We start from the raw sequence: 18672 nt of genomic DNA, 5'->3' as shown, positions 1-18672 counted from the left end.
AAACTACAGCCTGCTGGCCAAATGTGGTCCACAGCCTGCTTTTTATGGGCTCATGAGCTCGGAATAATTTTGATATTTTTGAATAGCTGGAAAAAAAGTCAAAAGAAGAATAATATTCTATGACACATAAGAATGATATAAAATTCAAATTTCAGTGTCCATAAATAAGGTTTTGTTGGAACACAGTCACTCTGATTCATTTACATATCATCCCATTACGAAGGCAGAGCTGAGTAGTTTCTACAGAAACCGCTCTCATTGATTCGCACTGCTGCTCAGCGCAGTACAAATCGCAGGCATGTGGTTAAACTCGATTTTGCCTCTTGGTCTGCAAAGCTAAAATATTTACTATCTGGCCCTTTAGAGAAGTCTTTTGACCTCTGATCTGGGGAGAGGATAGGAGAGCTCCTGGATGAGCTGGGATCTCTTGGGGGTGGGGGTGGGGAGTGAGCTGTCAGGGGCTTTTGGAATCTGTGGGAGTCCTTATCTGTGCTGGGTCAACCCTGAGAATCCTTTACACTGTTGCTTTGAGGGTGGTCTGGAAGGTCCCTTTGACTATTTGTCTGGATGACAATCCCAATTCCACTTCTGGAGCAGGGGCTCTTAACTGGAAGCCCCCCCCCCCCCCCCCCCCCCCCGAGGACAGGCTCCAGGAATTCTCTGCAAGCTTTAATGCCTGAGGGTATTTTCTGGGGAGACCCCTGGAGGGGTTGGTCATCTCCCCGACTCCCCTCAAAAACTCTGAGCATCTTTCTTTCTTTTGGGGCACACATTTTTTTCTTTCAACCTCTCCTTTCAAAAGGTTAACGTCCCTGGAAGGGTAACGCCCTACATACACATCCCTCCTAGCTAGAAAAGGGGGAGCTAGTCTGATGGCACCAGGCTGGCCTAAGGAAAGTGCTGGGAGTCTGTGGAGGCGTGGAGGCGGGGGCAGGCAAACTGAGGCAGAGGAGACATTTGGAGAGAGGAAACGTAATCAGAAAAGGGCCTCTTTCCCGGACTCCCCACACTCTAGAATCCACTTCTCCTCATCGGCCAAAGGCAAGAAAGGCTTGGGCCGGGTGGGCCAGGGGCGGCCAGCCTCACCGAGGGGCACCTCCACTCCCCAGAGCGCACAAGGCCTCCCGCCTTGGGCAGTGCCCAAGCAAGTCTCAACCCTGGTCCTGGGATTCCAGGTATTTTCCCAGCCAGCCCCACCTCATCTAATTGCTTTCCAGTCAGCTAATCCTTGGCCCAGGCCCTCCGCTCCAGCCAGGCAAGCCACCTCCATGTGGCCAGCAGCGGCCTCTGAGACTTCCCACGGCCCGCGTCCAAGCCTGGGGCAGCCTCTCGACTCCCCTTGCCCAAACCACATCCTCCAAGCTCTTCCCCACACCTCCAGCTCTCCTCTGACTAACGTTTCCAAAGCAAGCTGAACACAGGCCAGTCCAGACCAAAAGCAGCGGACGCATTCATTCCCTGCTGTGCCCCCCTCCCTCGAGACTGGCCATACCCGGGCGGTCAGGGGGGAACAATTAGCAAAAAGTGGAGTCGTACCTACTGTTCAATTCCTGGAGCTAATTGTTTTAAGCAGGGCTTCAGCCTTAATGAAAGGATAATTAGTTAGTGAATGTGTGTTTGCATTTCCTAAGTCTGGCTTTTAACCCTGGGAAACCAGATTCAGCAAATACTTGTATGTTTCAATACCTCTGAGTAAGGGACGAGGTCTTAATTACAGAAATGGCTGTCCTGAGAACAACAGTGTAATCAAAAGGGCAGTGGAAGAATGAGCTAATTGTGCCTTCCACGGACTGGGCTGTGCTTTCTGTTTAGCCATTGTGAGCAGGAGCTGGCAGCTGCCTGCCCTGCCGGGGCTGCCCCCTCCTCGGTCTGTGGATTCTGTTCTTAGCTCTGTCATGCAGCCTGCCACCCTGGCCACCCACGGCCTTTTTTTTCCCCTTTCTGTGTTTTTCCTTCTCTCTTACCTTTTCCGCCTCCCCTTTTCACTCTCTCCACCTTTTTTCATTCTGGGGTCAAAAGGATTGTCTTCTGCAGACCCCATCAGGGAGCTCCGGCCAACCAAGCAGTGTTACCATGTGGACTTTGAGTTTAAAGTTTCAGCTCACACTGCCTTCCTTTGCTTCTGGGTCTTCAGTGAGAGAAGCTATAAAAATACTTTTGAAACTTTGGGGATCCAGATACTTTCGGGATCCAGACTGTTGCAAAAGCCTGAGAATTCCAGAAGCTAGCTTCCAGACCTACATGGTTCAGTACAGTAGCCACCGGGCACACGTGGTCTTGAGCACTGGAAATGAGCTGAGTCCAAACTAAGAGATGCTTTAAGTATAAAATACACGTTGGATTTCAGACTTAGTACAAAAAAGAATAATATAAAAAAACTCACTGATGCTTTTTAATATTGATTATACATTGAAATAACACTTTGGATATATGAGATAACATAAAAGACACTAAAATTAATTTCAATGGTCCCTTTTAAAAACGCAGCTGTTGGATAAGGTACAGTGACATAGTGGCTCCCATTATATTGTACTGGATGTGTCACTGCATTGCTGGGATTGTGCTGTGATTGTCAAGGGCTAAGAGGTTTCCTTGTCCTCAACGTTTGTGACTGTGGGTGTCCTCTCTCACTCTCTGCATTCTCCTACCTCTTGTGCTCAGCCCTCACCTTCTTGCAACCCTCACACACCCTCATGTGCCCTGTGCATCCTACTTACTCCTTCTCCTTCGGGGAGAGGCAGGCGAGGAAGGCTCTGCTCTTTGGCTGCATCTCCAGGTCCAGCTGAAGCAGGCACGGCGCCCAGCAGGTGCTCACTCAGCGGCCCTCCTTAACTCCTTCCCCAAGGCTCTCTCTCTGTGCAGCAGGGCCAGAAGCCCACCCTGACTCTCCCTCGCAATGGTGGCTCATAGGATTCTGACTTTCGACAGGCTCATTCCATCTCACATGAAGCCTGGCAGAATGAAGTCAAGAAAAGACCACTTGACGGGAGCGAAATGTGGGGACAGAATACGGGCAGCTTCACTGACTGACAGTAGTTTTTGCTCACACTCTGAGCACACTCCTTTGGGCTGGTTTTCGGGGAGAGTGTTCCTTGTCCCTCCCTCATTCTGAGCTCATCTCTAGGGACCAGGACCAGCCAGCCCCACCCTGCTTGCGCACCGTGCCTCTTCAAGGATTCGGGATTCATCTCCCCTAAGAAATCTTCCTCCATTGACTCTAGAAGGGCAACTGTTGTCCCCTGCTTTGCTCAGTCTAGACATTCTATTTCATTAAGTTAGTCAACAGGATTTACTGAGCACCTACTATATGGGCGGCACTATTCCAGGCACTGGAGATACAGCTATGAACAGAGCAGACCAGCCCCTGCCTTTAGAGAGTTTCCATGTTAGCTGGGGAGACAGAAAAGGAGCAGATTAGCAAAGAAAACTCTCCGGTGGAGTCAGATAGTAGTCAGGGCTATGGAGAGAAAGAAAGTAGGCTGCGAGGAGAATGGTCTCGGAGGGTCCCTCTGAGGAACTGACAGCTAGAAGAGGCCTGGAAGGATACCTGGAAGGGTATTCTAGAAGGGATGGCAAGGACAAAGAACCCGAGACTTAATCTACTGTGTTCCTTCACATTGCTTCTCATTAAGAAGCACTTCGTTCTCTATGATATGAATATGCTGCTGACTGACCCCTATATACCATGGCTTTTTTTTTTTTTTTCCACGTCTTTGTGTGTCCTGCTACAGGGAAGGGAGGAAGTCAACTTGTAATTAACAAATCTACTAAATTATGTTTAATCCTCATGCTGACAAGGAACGGAGGGCCAGGGTGGGTAAGCTGCCCGGGTCTGCCTGGCTCTGAAGTCCACCTCTTCCCCTACACCCTTCTCTTCTGGCTACCAGAAAGGCTGACCCTGGCTCAGGCCCCAGGTCACCTACTCATGGTTGCTGGTGGCAGTGACAGTGCAGCCATCAATAAGGCACTGGGGGCTAGCGAGGGCTTGAGATGGACAGAAAAGAGGAGAAAAGGTGGTTCCTAACGTGTTGGTTTCCAGGCCAGCAAGTGCTGCCTCAACAACATCTACCCTGAAGGTGAGGCAGCCACAGCTGAGGTATCGTCAGCTGGTGGATGTGAACGGTTTGACCCTGAGCGCTGCGGTAGGTTAAAGAGAGATCCGTGTGGGTCCTGGAGGGACTTGTGTGTGATTTACGCACCAGCTCCCAGCACGGGGCACTTTTTGTTTTTTTTCAACTTCGCCTCCCTCATGGGCAGGGGCCACGCACAGTAGGCCCATGCCCCAGCTCAGCCCTTGGCACCAAACTGCGGGGTGGAGGGGACAAGAGCTGGGGGAGAAAGGCCTGGCAGGACTGGGGTGGGGGATGGGCAAACCACGGGGAGGCGTTTGGTGGGGGGCGCTGAGGGGTCCTGGCCAGGACAGGATTCAGTGGGGCCGCCTACACCCTCCTCCGAGGTGGGAAACAGGCGAACTTTTTTTTTTTTTTTTGGACTTCTGGGTTATCTGAAGTTACTGATGGACATTTTCCACCCCACTGAGCCTGGGTTCTTATCCTCTAAGTATACGGGTCACTCCCTTTTGCTCCCAGCCAATCCCCCCACCCGGACCTACACACTCACCCAGTGTCTCAGCCTGTCTCCCTCATGCTCCCAAGCTGGCTAAGCAGACTCCCACATCAGCCCACCGGGAAGACGCCACTGGGAGGGAACAAGGGATCCTTTTTTTCCCCAAACCCAAAGGCTTTAAAAAAAAAAAAAAAAATCTACGGAGAGACGCATGCGTATGTGTACATGTACATACACACTTGTTTATCTTGCACACACAACTCCAGTAATAAACAATTCATCCTCCACCTTCCATTTGCCAGCTTAGAAAAAAAAGTCCCGCCTGCCTTCTGCGCGACGGTGCAGAACGCAGGGGCCTCTTGAAGTTCAGACATGAATTACCGAGTTAGAATATTTTTCAAAATTACTAGGCGTGGCCCCAGGAGATAAGAGGAAGCAGGAGAGCTGGGGGTGGAGGGGAAGGTGGGGAGAGCCCCGTCCACCCAGGGCTGCTGAGGCGGCTCTGGAGCCTGGGGCCGGGGAGGCCCATGCGTCCAGGAAGAGCCCCCCCACCCCCAACCCGCGCGACCGGACGCCCCCTGCAGGCAGCGCTGGGATAAGGTGAGAGGCCGTGATGGGGGCGGGGAGGGACTGGAGGACAGGGATGCAGGACTTTTCTTTTGGGCCCTGAGCAGAGACGTTTAGACAACTCTACCTCTTACCTCTCCACTCGAGGGCTTAAACGTAGAATTCCTGCTAGAAAATGGTTATGTTCATTAAAACTGTCTTCAATAAAGGGGAGACAGAGCAAATCATTCCCCCTCTATAGTTAGAAGGATTGATGGCGCTGGGGACTCTCTGGGAGGGATCTTGGAAGGTGTGGCAGCAATTCAGTCAAACTTAAAAAAAAAAGTCGACTATTTGCCGTTTAAGAAAAATTACTCCCACTGATATATCGTTGACACAGCTACCGAATTCTCAGAGAGCCACATCCTTTCTGCGTCTCTAAATTTTAGACAGAATACCGAAAGCTTGCAACGGCACCACCTTCCAAAACGGGATTGAAGAAATGTCCTCCTGAGCCATGTTGAGATGGGTTTAGAAATCTCTTTGAGTTTTAAGACTGTTTAAAAACGGTTCTGGCGTGGAGACTGGTTTCCCTTTGGAAACCAGTGTCTGGTGGAAGCTGGTATTTTTATAACTCCAGGCTCTCTATCAGATCCTGTGTTACCATGGTTGCTAAGGGGAACACTGGCTTCAAATTTCACATTTCAGTTTGCAGTGTCTGGCTAAGGAAGTAGGACAGTGAAAGGGGGGGCTGGGGGAGGGTCGGGGAGTGGGGCTGGGGGGTGAGACCTGAGTTTTATCTTGAGGAGGTCAAGGATTCCAGCAGCCTCAGATGGGGGCACATCCGTGTGTGTGTGTGTCTGTGTGTGTGTGTGTATCTGTGTTTGGGGGGGGGGGGTCTGAGTAGGTCAGCGGCATCGCACTGCAGAGTGACTTGGCTGCCAAGTGGAAGAGGGGGACGGCAGCTCTGGAGGGGACAAAACGGTGGGCAGTTATTTCTGCGGAGGTTACAGGAACGGTTGCTTAAGCTGGGTATTCATAGCAGCAGCTGCTGGACCTGCAGGAACTCTGCCGCTAAACCAGTGCCCATGGGCTATGTACCTGCCCTGGGAAGGCTGCATTCTCAGAGAAAACATTCCAAGCGGGGTCTGTGCCTAAGATTAGGGCCGGAATAAACTGTTCATGGAGAAAGGTTCTCCTGGATTTTCAAGCTTCGTTCCAGCCCCTCCCTTCCTGCTGCTTAGCCTGCTTGATGGACGGCTCTAGTCAGATTGTTCTCGGCTAAGATGCCCTTGCCAGGCAGATCTTGTCTCATCTGCCTTCTGGGCGCCCACGTTCCCGCTTCCCACTCTCACCTAATTTTGAACACTGTGCTTCCCACCGTGCACTAAGTTACCCGTGGGCCTCTTTGGCTAGGGAGTGCCGCAGATTTATTTGACTTTATCTCAGCACATTTCTAGCAGGAAAAGTGTCTGGGAGACCTTTCAGTTCAGTAAAGAAATAGCATTTTTCTCAGTGTTTGTTGAATGAATACACAAACCCTCCTTTATGCTTTCCATGGTGTTGTTCTCCAGCTTAAAACACTCTCAGAGAGAGGTGCTCAGTATCGCGTTGTGGCCGCCAGAAGGCCTCTGCTGGGAGCCCATGCCAGCCCACCACCCACCCATCAGGCCGTCTCCTCACCTTGACAAAACAGACTGGCCGTGCCCATTCTGGCTCCTAGCCCTCCACTCAAAGTTTTCTTCCTGGAGGACTTTCTCCTTCCCTGCCAATACTTGTCTGAAGCCTACTTCCCCTTTTGCTCTAGTGCCCCTTCCCTTTTGCCCCCCGCAGCTGTCCACACTCCTAAACTGCCTCCACCTCTGTATGTGTACAACCCATCATAAATGTTCACAGCCGCTTAATTTCCGTGGATGTGGTAGGCAAGTGGATTGTAAGCCCTTTGGGGGAAGATCACAATTTATACTCCTTCCTTCTTCTACAACTAGGAAACTTTGCAGTTCAATAAGAATCTAGCTTTGTCTCAAACCAAATCACTGCTTACCGAATGGACCCAGAGTCCTGAACAAAATGCAGTCAGGGTTACTTGATAGAGGAGACTCAGCCTATCCTCAGGTACCAATGGAAGACTGAAATGATTTAAAAGCAACCGAAAAGAGGTCACAAGGCATTAATACAACCACTGGTAAAGGACATGTCCAGAGAGCAGGTGTTGGCAGCCCTATGTGGACGCGAGTTCTGTAGGATGCTGCAGGAAGAGTAAATCAGGGTGGGGTGGGGATGTGGTGGGAAGGTGAACTTGGTCTTGAAGCGGGGCCAGAGTCAGGCAGGAGGAGGAGGAAGATCCCACTCAAGCAGGAGGAATGTAAGAGACCTTCTGTGGAAATACAACAGGAACAGTCTGACTGGAGCTGTAGGACTTGTGAGAAGTTCTCTAGGAAAAGGAGTTGTGGTCATGGGGGGTCCTTGGTGCTGAGTTAGGAAAATGGATCTTGTTTTGTGGGGCTCCTGTGATGTGATACTTCTCTCGAGCAATTCCTGTAATGCAGTTTGCTTTTGACAGCAATTCACAACATGTCATCTCACCGAGGGGCTGTCACACATCACTTGCTTTATATGAACATCTCACTTATTTTAAGCCTTAAAACAAACCCGCAGAGAGAGTTATTCCCATTATTTCCATGCAAAGATAGAAAACTGAGGTTTATAAAGATGAAAAATGAGGTTAAAGCCCCGCAGCTAGTACGTGGCAGAGCTGGGATTCAAACTCAGGTCTCTCTGGCTCTTCCGGTGGTACCCTCCGCACCTGCCCTTTGCTCATTAGTGGCCTCACGAAATGTACCTAGGATGCGGCTACTTGTGTTTCTTAACCTTGGTTGCACATTGGAGTCACAAGGAAGGCTTAAGTCTGTACCCCATTCCCCTGCCTCCTTAAACCCCCATCCCCAGAAAGTTTGATTTAATTGGTTGAAGAAGGGGTCTGAGAATTTGTAATTTTATAAAAGCTTCCCAAAGTGCAGAGGGGGCAGGCACCCCTCACCCCCGCCAGGGGTGCAACTGAGAGTTCTGGGCATTGCATGGAGGATAATTTCAAGTCTCTGTTTCCCTTAGGGTCCATCACTTCCCTGCACAGAGCCGACTTTGGTTTCTTCCAGCCACAGGGGGCCCTGCCCTAGCCCCAGCTGGGCACTAGATGCAGTCCCATGATGCAGTCTCATCTCCTGCTCTCGGGAAGGGAGGAATGGTCCCACTGGAAAGGTACCTCTGAAGAATGTTCTGCTTGACTCTCTCAGCCCTGTGAAATAGCAGAGGATCTCCACCCACACCCACTTCATCTCAGCCTTTTCCGAGGTCAAATTTCCCCCTGGAGCCAAAACAATGTGAGCAATTGAATGCACGCTCACGCAAAAAGTTAAAAAAGTGGCTCACTCATTGTTGCACGAAGCAATTTCATTTCCTGAGAAGCCCGACTCGCTGCCCTCTGTGTTCTCCTCCCCAGCCTGTGCCTGCCAGCCTCCTCTAGGAGCCCAGCCAGTTGCATCCTTGGAGGGGTTGCAGCTCAGAGGCACCCCTCAGAGGAAGGGCAGGGAGGGGCAGATGGGGTTTCTGGGTCCAGGGAAGGGGTGGGGAGGAGAGCAAGGGAGCCAACCAGAGGGAGAGGCTGGTGGGGGTCAAAGAGGGGTGCAGAGGGAGGAGAGATTCCTGAGAGAGGCACCCCCTCCCTTCCTCCACTCCTGACCTCTGGCTGTGGCTGCCCCACTCCACACTCAGTAGAGGGCAAGAGGATGGGAATGGAGAGAGGGAAGGTAGGCTGTTTGGGGGAGGGAGGAAGGATGAGAGGGAGTGGATAGAAATGCCTGAGGTGCACGGGGAAAGTCGGCTCAGAGGATACAAGTGTGAGGGGTTAAAAGCCACCCCAGTATCCCCTGCAGAGGAATTGTCAACAAAGCTCTTGAAGTAAGGGGCCCAGAGAGATGCATTCAATGATAACTTGGAGGAGTCTAGCAAAATCATCACTGGGTCACAGAGGTGGCAGAGAGCTTTGTAGAGTCAAGAAAAAGGATGAGGGATGGCACTGGGTGAGCCAGACCCCAAATATGCCAGGTCAGTCCCAGGTGAGACGGGAGATGACGAAACCCTTAGCTCAGGCCACAAACACTGATTACAGCCCTCCTGTGTGTGGAACCCTTGCAGTTACAGTTTGGCTGAGGACCTTAGCAGGATGAAGGGGTCCTTAGAATGCTATTAAAAACAGCTTGAGGGGCTTCCCTGGTGGCACAGTGGTTAAGAATCCGCCTGCCGACTTGATGATGGGTGATGCCTTAGAGGGCCAGGATAGGGAGGGTGGGAGGGAAGTCGTGCAAGGGAGGGGATATGGGGATATATGTATAAATACAGCTGATTCACTTTGGTGTACCTCAAAAACTGGTAGAAGAGTGTAAAGCAATTATATTCCAATAAAGAGCTTAGAGGAAAAAAAAAAGAATCCACCTGCCAGTGCAGTGGATATGTGTTCGATCCCTGGTCCAGAGAGATCCCACATGCCACAAAGCAACTAAGCCAGTATGCACAACTACTGAGCCTGTGCTCTACAGCCCACGAGCCACAACTACTGAAGCCCACGCACCAGAGCCTGTGCTCCACAGCAAAAGAAGCCACCACAATGAGAACCCTGCGCACCACAACAAAGAGTAGCCCCCACTAACCACAACTAGAGAAAGCCTGTGCACAGCAACAAAGACCCAACGCGGCCAAGAATGAATGAATGAATGAATGAATAAATAAATATTTAAAATATAAAAACTAAAAACAGCTTGAGGGATGTCTTAGCATCTGTTTGTGTCTTCTTCAATTTCTTGCATCAGTATTTCGTAGTTTTCAATGTACAAGTCTTTCACTTGCTTAGTTACGTTTATTCCTAAGTATTTCATTCTTTCTGATGCTATTGTAAGTGAGATCATTTTCCTAATTTCCTTTTTTGGATAGTTTGTTATTAGCATATAGAAATGCCATTGATTTTTTGCATGTTGATTTTTAGCCTGCAAATTTACTGAATTCATTTATTAGTCCTAACAGTTTTTTGTGTGTGGCGTCTTTAGGGTTTTTCTATATACAAAATCATGTCATCTGCAAAGAGACAATTTCACTTCTTCCTTTCTGATTTGGGTGTCTTTTATTTCTTTTTCTTGCCTAATTGCTCTGGCTGGGACTTCCAGTACTAGGTCAAATAGAATGATGAGAGTGGGCATTCTTTGTTTTGTTCCTGACCTTGGATTAGAAGATTAATATATTTAAGATGTCAATACTACTCAAAGTGACCTACAGATTCAATGCAACCTCTAATCAAAATTCCAGTGTCGGGACTTCCCTGGTGATACAGTGATTAAGAACCTGCCTGCCAATGCAGGGGACATGGGTTTGATCCCTGGTCCAGGAAGATCCCACATGCCTTGGAGCAACTAAGCCCGTGAGCCACAACTACTGAGTCCACGTGCTGCAGCTACTAAAGCCCATGTGCCTAGAGCCCGTGCTCCACAACAACAAAAGCCACCACAATGAGAAGCCCATGCACCGCAATGAAGAGTAGCCCCTGCTCACCACAATGAGAGAAAAAAGCCCATACACAGCAATGAAGACCCAATGCAGCCAAAAACAAACAAACAAACAAACAAAACAAAACCCTAAAAAAAAAAAAAAAATAGGCCAGTGTTATTTTTCACAGAAATAGAAAAGAAAAAAATTCTAAAATTCATATGGAACCACAAAAAACTCCAAATAGTCAAAGCAATCTTGAAACAAACTGAAAAAGAACAAGTTGGGAGGCATCATGTATCCTGATTTGAAAATATATTACAAAGCTACAGTAATTAAAACAAACATATAGAATTTTGGTACAGAATTGAGAGCCTAGAAAGAAATCCACGCATGTATGGTCGACTGCGAGGGAGTGGACAAAAACAAAGGTGCCAGGAAAATACAATGGGGAAAGCATGGTCTCCTCAACAAACGGTGTTGGGAAAACTGGATATTCTCATGCAAAAGACTGAAACTGGACACATACCATACACACACAAAAAACTAAAAAATGGATTAAAGACTTATAAACGTAACACCTGAAACTGTAACTCCTTGAAGAAAACATGGGAAAAGTCTCATGACATTGGTCTCAGCAATGATTTCATGGATATGACTCCAAAAGCACAAAAGCAAAAACAGACAAGTGGGACTACATCAAACTTAAAAGCTTCTGTATAGCAAAGGAAACAACAGAGTGAAAAGGCATCCTACAGAATGGGAGAAAATATTTGTAAACCATATATCTGATAACGGGTGAATTTTCAAAAAAATTAAGGAACGCTTACAACCCCAAAGCAAAAGAAACTAATAACCAGATTTTTTAAATGGGCCAAGGATTTGAACAGACATTTTTCCAAAGAAGACATACAAATGGCCAACAGGTATAAGAAAAGATGCCCAAAGTCATTAATCATCAAGGAAATGCAAATCAAAACCACCCCACACCTGTTAGGGAGGCCATTTTATACATATATATATATAAAAATAATTAAAAACGGAACTTCTACAGTGTATCATCCAGCAATTCCACTCCCGGGTATTTCTCTACAATCACTGAAATCAAGATCTGGAAGAGAGATTAGCAATTCCATGTTCATTGCAACACTGTTCACAGCAGCCAAGATGTGGAAACAATCTAAATGTCCATTGACAGATGAATAGATTTTTAAATGTGGTCTATACACAATGGAATACTATTCAGCCTTAAAAAAGAAAGAAATTCACAATATGGGACAACACGGTTTAATCTGGAAGACATTATGCCAAGTGAAATAAGCAGTCACAGAAGGACAAACACTGCATGTTTCCATTTATATGAGGGATCTAAAACAGTGAAACTCTGGGACTTCCCTGGTGGCACAACGCTTAAGAATCCGCCTGCCAATGCAGGGGACACAGGTTTGATCTGTGCTCCGGGAAGATCCCACATGCCTCGGAGTAGCTAAGCCCGTGTGCCATAACTACTGAGCCTGCGCTCTAGAGCCCACAAGCCACAACTATTGAGCCCACATGCCACAACTACTGAAGCCCATATGCCTAGAGCCTGTGCTCCACAAGAGAAGCCATGGTGCTGAGAAGTCCGCGCACCACAATGAAGAGTAGCCCCCGTTTGCCACAACTAGAGAAAGCCCACATGTAGCAATGAAGACCCAACTCAGCCAATAAATAAATAAATAAATTTTTATTAAAAAAAATAGTCAAACTCATAGAACTCCCTCCCCCTTGGAGGGAGGAGGAAGTGGGGGGTTGCTAATCACTGGGTATAAAATGTCAGTTCTGCCAGATGAGTAAATTCTGGAGGTCTGCGGTACAACGTTATGCCTACAGATAACGATACTGTACTGCATACTTACATATCTGTTATGAGAGCAGATCTCATGTTAAGTGTTCTTACCACAATAAACATTTTAAAATAGTAAAAAAAATGAAAAAGAACTCATGAGGCAAATATGAGCTGTAAACAGGAGGGCAAAGAGACGCGTGCAGCTTCTGGTCACCAATAATACTCCTCAATCACTTGGAAAACCATCTTGGCAGAAACTATTTGCTCTTAAACAATTAAAGAGCTCATTGAAAATTATTCTCCTCCATCCCTCGAAGAGGGATCTCTGATTGACACATGCTATTTATGGCAAAAACAGAATCAATTCCACAAAATCTATTTGGCTTCCACCACAGAGTAGGCGCTGGGTATGGACGAGAATAGAACAAGAGCGGCTCCTGCTCTGCTCGTAAGGCAGTGAAGCAGGGTGTTTAGGAGCAGGGACTCGGGCAGTCAGATCTGGCTTCCCATACTAACTCTGCCACCCCCTAGCTGTGTGGCTGTGAGCAAGCTGTCTGATCTCTCTGTTCTCTGGAAAATGAGGATGGTAAGCTTCAGGGTGTTGCCCAAGTTAAAAGACAAATGAATGCATGAAGTGCTTTGGACAGTACCTTCCACTGTGCTGTTATCAACACTAAAAAATCCTCTAAGATGATGTAAAAAGGATGGAGCTATAAGGATGGAGTGCACTGCCTTGCTCAGGAGGGAGCTCCTGGTGCACTCAGCTGGGGGTGGGGACAGGGGTGGGTCCAGAAGAGGTGACTTGAGCTGGGTCAGGGAGGAGGTGTTTTAGGGCCAGGAAGAGAGAGACTCCAAGGACAGAGTCCAAGGTTTCAAGCTTGAGTGACTGAGAGAAGATTAGTTCAACTAGGTCAGAGTGTGGATGGAAATGCCCAGGGGCCTCGTTCTAGGGCAGGATGGCTCTCAGAAAACTGGGTGTCCTCCAGCCTGAAGGGGCTCAGGGGCTCAGCACATGTTCAATCCGAGTGAGCCCCACATTCAGTGAAGGTGGCCTCTGTGAGCACGAAGACCCCGAGACTGAGGGTTTTGTATCTTCCCCTTAGCTTTGTTCCAATTGAGACTCTTTGCACCATGATGGCCGGTGGCTTTGTGTGCAACTCAGAGGCATCGAGGAAGGCGGAGCAGGGGAAGCCATAGGGGGTGGTGCCGAAGCAGAGGATGGAGTGGGTGTCCCATGATGCTGAGAAAGGGCAATCGGGGAGTCCTGGGGCTGCTCCCGGCCACAGCGGGGCAGGAAGGCTGGGTCTAGGCCATGTGATGATGGGGACTGAGCAGGAGGGTTTGGGGAGCCGCTGGCACATCCTGTGGGAGGGCTCGAGGCTTCACTTGGGGTGTGTCTAGTGAGCAGCTGGAGCAGCCAGCCTGGGGATGGTTCAGGAAGCTGGGAGGACCTCAGGGCAGGGTGGGCTCTGTACACTTGGGGTCAGCCATCTGTGTGGCCCTGGGGGAAGAGCCTAAACCTGTCCAGCGTGGAGAAAGGCAGCAGCAGTGACTTTGGCTTCTTAGAGCTCACTCAACTTACTTTGGGGATGTGGGTCAGGCCTGGGTAGGAGTGGATGTGTAATAAGGTAGAGGAGGCAGCAACGGACTCTAAGAATTCAGGGGTCTCCCCATGTGGCCTCAAGCAGATGGCTTGGAATGTGGGGCAGTGGTTTCCTCTTATAAAATGGTGAAAGCCATTGATCATTTATTTACCCTTCAAGTTTACCATGACCTGACGGGGTCTGTGTGACACCATCCTGAAGAGTTTAATGCAACAAACAAGTGTGCGTCAGGGGAGGCTCCTTATTTCTGGAGCCTCTTGGCACTTTCCGGATCTCACACCAGAAGGTTCGCGCTACCTCGGGTGGTGTCAGAAGTGTCCCAGCAGCCAGGGCCAGTGCTCAGCTGTAGCCCTGCTTCCTGCTTGAGGGAGCAGGTGACAACAACACCAGGAGGTGCCCAGATGACATAGGGGGAACGTGTGGGGGAAATCCAGGTCACTGCCCTGGAACAGTGCTGCTCCCTGCCTTGAGGTGGGTGGTCAGGGGTGCAGGGCAACTCAGGCAGCGGTGGGAGGACTCCAAGAGGCCATCTAGGCCATCCCCCTGCAAAGAGGGCCACCTTCAAGGCATCCCAAAGAGATGCGAAAAGCATACCCATGGCCTGTCTTGGTACTCAGGTCTGCGCTGAGGACACTTTGAGAGTGAAATCAAGCTGGAAGAGGCCACTGTCTGAATCTGAGAAACAAGTCTGAAGTCAAGTGCATCTGTCAAGAAACACCTTCGGCTACGTGGAGTGGCAGAGGCTTACGGGGTCACAAAGCACCCAGGAGAGGCCTGCATGCTCTGCTTTCATGTGGACCTACGCAGTCTGGGATGAACGTGCTATCTTCCTATAAACGGATGCGTCAGAAGCATTTACAGATACCCTCTCCCTTCTCTTACGTTGCTCTATTATCTTTCTTTCAGAACCACAAAGTGTCTCTTGACCGTATACCTCCCCTTCAGCTGACAAGTTCCCTTTCCCTGGGGCCTTTCACAGAAACACTTCTCCAAAAACTTGTCCACTCTCATACCCTCACCTCCACTGACTTCCCAACGTGGCAAATGTAGCCTCTGTGCTCACTCCACCGACACTGTGGGGTACCTCCTTGTTGCCAAACCCAGGCCACTTCCCTGTCCTGGTGCCACTGATTTCCCAGAGGCTACACCTCCCTACATCTTGGGCCCAGCTGCCGAGGGTGTGAGGTGTGGGCTGGCCCTGCCCCCGCTGGACAAGGGCTGTGCTGATCTTGCCTCCTGGCTTGTTTCCAGCCTCCCAGCCACTCCTTGTCCACCTCCTCTCCTCCATCTCAACCCGCCCCCCCCCCCCCCAAGCCCCTCCCCGGGTAACCCCATGCAGTCCCCAGCACCAGGTACAGGCCGACACGTCACACACCGCTGAAGCCTGCATCCCCGAGGATGGCCAACAGGCCATCCAAACTCCTGGTTTTCATCCCTACTCTATTTCTTTCTCTTCCAGCTTCTCCATCCCAGGAAATGGTGCCAGCGGGCTGGTAGACGAGGACCCTGCACCACTTCCTCCCTTTATCTCTTGTCAGTAGGTCCTGTTTGTTCTAACTCAAAGACATAACTGGAGTACAGTTGGCCCTTCCCCTTCTCACTCTCACGACCACGTTTTAAGCCACCAGCCTCTCACTGGACACACCAATAACTTCCACAGTTCCCCCTTCAATCCTACCCCTTGAGAGCCCCCAAGGGTGACCCTCCAAAGTGGGTTATAATACCTGGTAGGGCAAGTACTCCACTGACTTCCTGCTTCTTAAAAGTTTCTTGGTTATCCTTATTTATTTCTTTTTCAGAGGAAATTTAGAAGCAGATATTTTTTAAAATAAATAATTCAATGGTAAGCCAATCCAGTCCAAACATCTATTCATTCAAATAATATTTTCTGTAAATGTCCTTTCTGTAGGCTGTGTTCTAGAGCATGAATGACTGCAGTCTGAGTTCATAATACTTTACTTTGGGGAATCATTTCCTTTTACGTAAACTCAATAAATAAAAATCTGGCTAGAGTAAACAAAAGCACCGGGGAGTTACGTTTCTCTTAACCAAACGATTGATCACTTTAAGTGGTACAAGCCTTGTAGCTTTCCTGGTGCATGCGAGATGGAGATACGCGTCATTACAGACAGGACAGGGCAGCGCCTGCGCTCTCGGGCAGGGCCTGCGGCGGCTTACCTCCCTGAGGCAGGTGTAGATGGGGCAGACGAGCACGCGGAAGGGCTCGCCTGTGCTGCTGCGCATGGTGCCGAAGACCTCGCACAGGAAAGTGATGAAGCCCAGCCAGCGCTCCACGTCCTGCTGCTGCAGCTCCTCTCGCACCGTGAAGTCCTTCTGCGGAGGCACAAGAGACCACGTCAGCTGCGCAGGGACTGGGAGGGGCCCGGGCACTGCCTTGCTCTATCAGGGTGCTTACTGGCTTAGGGCTGGGCCTGGGCAACTGGTAAACCCCATGATTTCCATGAGAAGGGCAATGGGTGACCAGTGGCTGGAGCATGAATGCTGAAGACTCACTTGTGGGCAGAAGGACCACCTTGGCCTTTGGCCATAGCATCTCTTCTTCAGTGTCCCGAGATTGGGGGGTCCCCACAGCCTTGTCTCACTGACCTGGATATTGAGGTGGAGGGAATGAGATAAAGGAAGAGATGACATCTTTCTCAGTCATCACCTCCTCCATTCAACTCCTTGTGGCCAAACTATCTCCTTTGCTAACCTCCAAATCATGCCCCCAAATCAGGGAGGGTAACCACCCATCCAGCAATGGGCATCTGAGGCCCATCTTGGCCCCAGCACTGGGCTAGAGACACAGCTACAGCCTCTGCCAGCAAGTAGTCTAGAGCATAGAAGGAAAACTAGAGGCATTCATTCATTCATTCATCCTCCTTAAAAATACCATTGCTCCACTGTGCGCCAGGCACTGCTCTAGGAGGTAGGATAAGACGTGTTCAATTCATAACTGTGATACAAGACAAGGTACTAAAAGCCATTGGAGGGTTCCAGGTAGAGGGACTTTAGGGAACTCAGAGATAGGACTTATTCCTTTCAACAGGAAATCAGCGCCTTGGAAGAGCTAGGATTCCAACCTGGGAAGATGTGGTATTTCAGGTGAAGCAATGACAACAGGCAAGGCACCAGGAAGGTAACATGGGTGTTTGGGAAGAAGGAAGGTATTAGTCACCCCATCCCCAGTGTAGGTGGGATAGAGAGGAAAATGGGGGCAGGGCTGGGAAAGGAGGTTGGAGCTAGAGTGTGGATAATTGAAACCAGCCAAAGAGTCAGGTTCCATGTGATGGCAGATATGGAAGGTTTTGGGGAGGGGGGGCCACTGAAATGCCTTGGTCATACCTGTGCTGTTTAGAAAATTAATATGGCATAGGTGTGGAGACCAGAAAGGAGGCCTCCACAAAGGTCCAGACAGAATGAAATAAAAACCTGAACTCTCTGGGAATTGAAAGGTAAGACTCTGTGGTAGATTAGGTTATGTTCAGCAATTTTTGTCCCCTTTCCCCTGATCTTTGGGTTTGGCCTTGTGACTTGCCTTGGTCAGTAGAATGAGGCAGAACTGACAGGGTGCCAGTTCTGATCCTGGCCCTTGAGAGGCCTTAAGTATTTCTGCTTACTCTCCTGTGCTGCTTTCATCATTGTGAGAAGACCATCCGTGGGCTGGTCTGATGGTCCCAGGAGGAGGATGAGGGAAACATGGAGAGCCCCACCCAAATTTAGCCTAGATCAGGTGACTCCCAGTCAACTTGCACACACATCATCTTAATGCATTCTTATCACTGTGTGCCACTGAGATTTCTGTGCTTGTTTGTTAAGCAGCAGTAGCTGACTGATACAGGGTTGGTACCAGAGACCTTGTCAAGGTAAACAGTACTTTTTAAGTGGTGGATTGCAGGAATGATGGAAAGGGAAGACTCAAAGATAATACCAAGATTCTGGACCTGGGTGATTGTGCCCCCAAAAGAAACAGAACACAGGAGGGAACAGGTTGTGGAATGTGACGCCAGTCATCCCACAATCCAGTACCTCTCCCACTGCTTTCCACTGAGCATTCTTCTCCATGCCAGAATTTCTGAATTTCCAGAGATGGAAGGTCTTCGTGCATGACTTGGTTAATGTCTGTCCTTTATGTGTGGTGAAAGTGCTATCTAGAAACCTAAAAGAGCAGATGGGGCCTCAGGTGGCAAATTAGGGGCTGGATGAGAAGATTTCCAAGAGAAGTCCCACCAGTCCCAGCTTCTGATGAACCTGGATCACAGCTTATGACTTATCAGAGTTTCATCAATTTACTGTGTGTGTGTGTGTGTGTAACAGTAGCAGCAGCAACTACTATTTGTGAGCCAGACACTAGCAAAGCACCTTGATTGTATCATCTCATTTAATCGTCACAATGATCCTGTGAGGCAGATCCTGTTATTGCCCCATCTTATAGATGGTGAACCTGAGGTTAGAGAAGTTATGCAACTTACCCATGGCCATGAGGCAATGGCAGAACTGGGATTTCAACCCAGGGTCTACCTGCTCTGGAGACCAGGCTTTTTTTTAATGATGTTTTTAAGTTGGAAAAGTAGTACGTCAGAACCCAAACTCTTC

At 49.2% G+C, this 18672-nt stretch overlaps 1 protein-coding gene across 11 annotated transcripts in view; it reads right to left on the bottom strand.

Annotated features, from left to right (window-relative positions):
- CTIF (cap binding complex dependent translation initiation factor) overlaps positions 1–18672 on the bottom strand; it is a 299520-nt gene that overhangs the window by 21701 nt on the left and 259147 nt on the right. For all 11 annotated transcript variants that reach the window (XM_057699043.1, XM_057699042.1, XM_057699041.1 and 8 more), the window contains one exon: positions 16255–16410. In XM_057699043.1, coding sequence (XP_057555026.1) covers positions 16255–16410 — 156 coding nt within the window. The remainder of the gene's footprint in view (positions 1–16254; positions 16411–18672) is intronic.

Source organism: Hippopotamus amphibius, chromosome 11 (genome assembly GCF_030028045.1).
Source record: "Hippopotamus amphibius kiboko isolate mHipAmp2 chromosome 11, mHipAmp2.hap2, whole genome shotgun sequence".
In the NCBI taxonomy this organism is placed as follows: domain Eukaryota; kingdom Metazoa; phylum Chordata; class Mammalia; order Artiodactyla; family Hippopotamidae; genus Hippopotamus; species Hippopotamus amphibius.
This window is presented reverse-complemented; position numbering and strand designations above follow the sequence as displayed.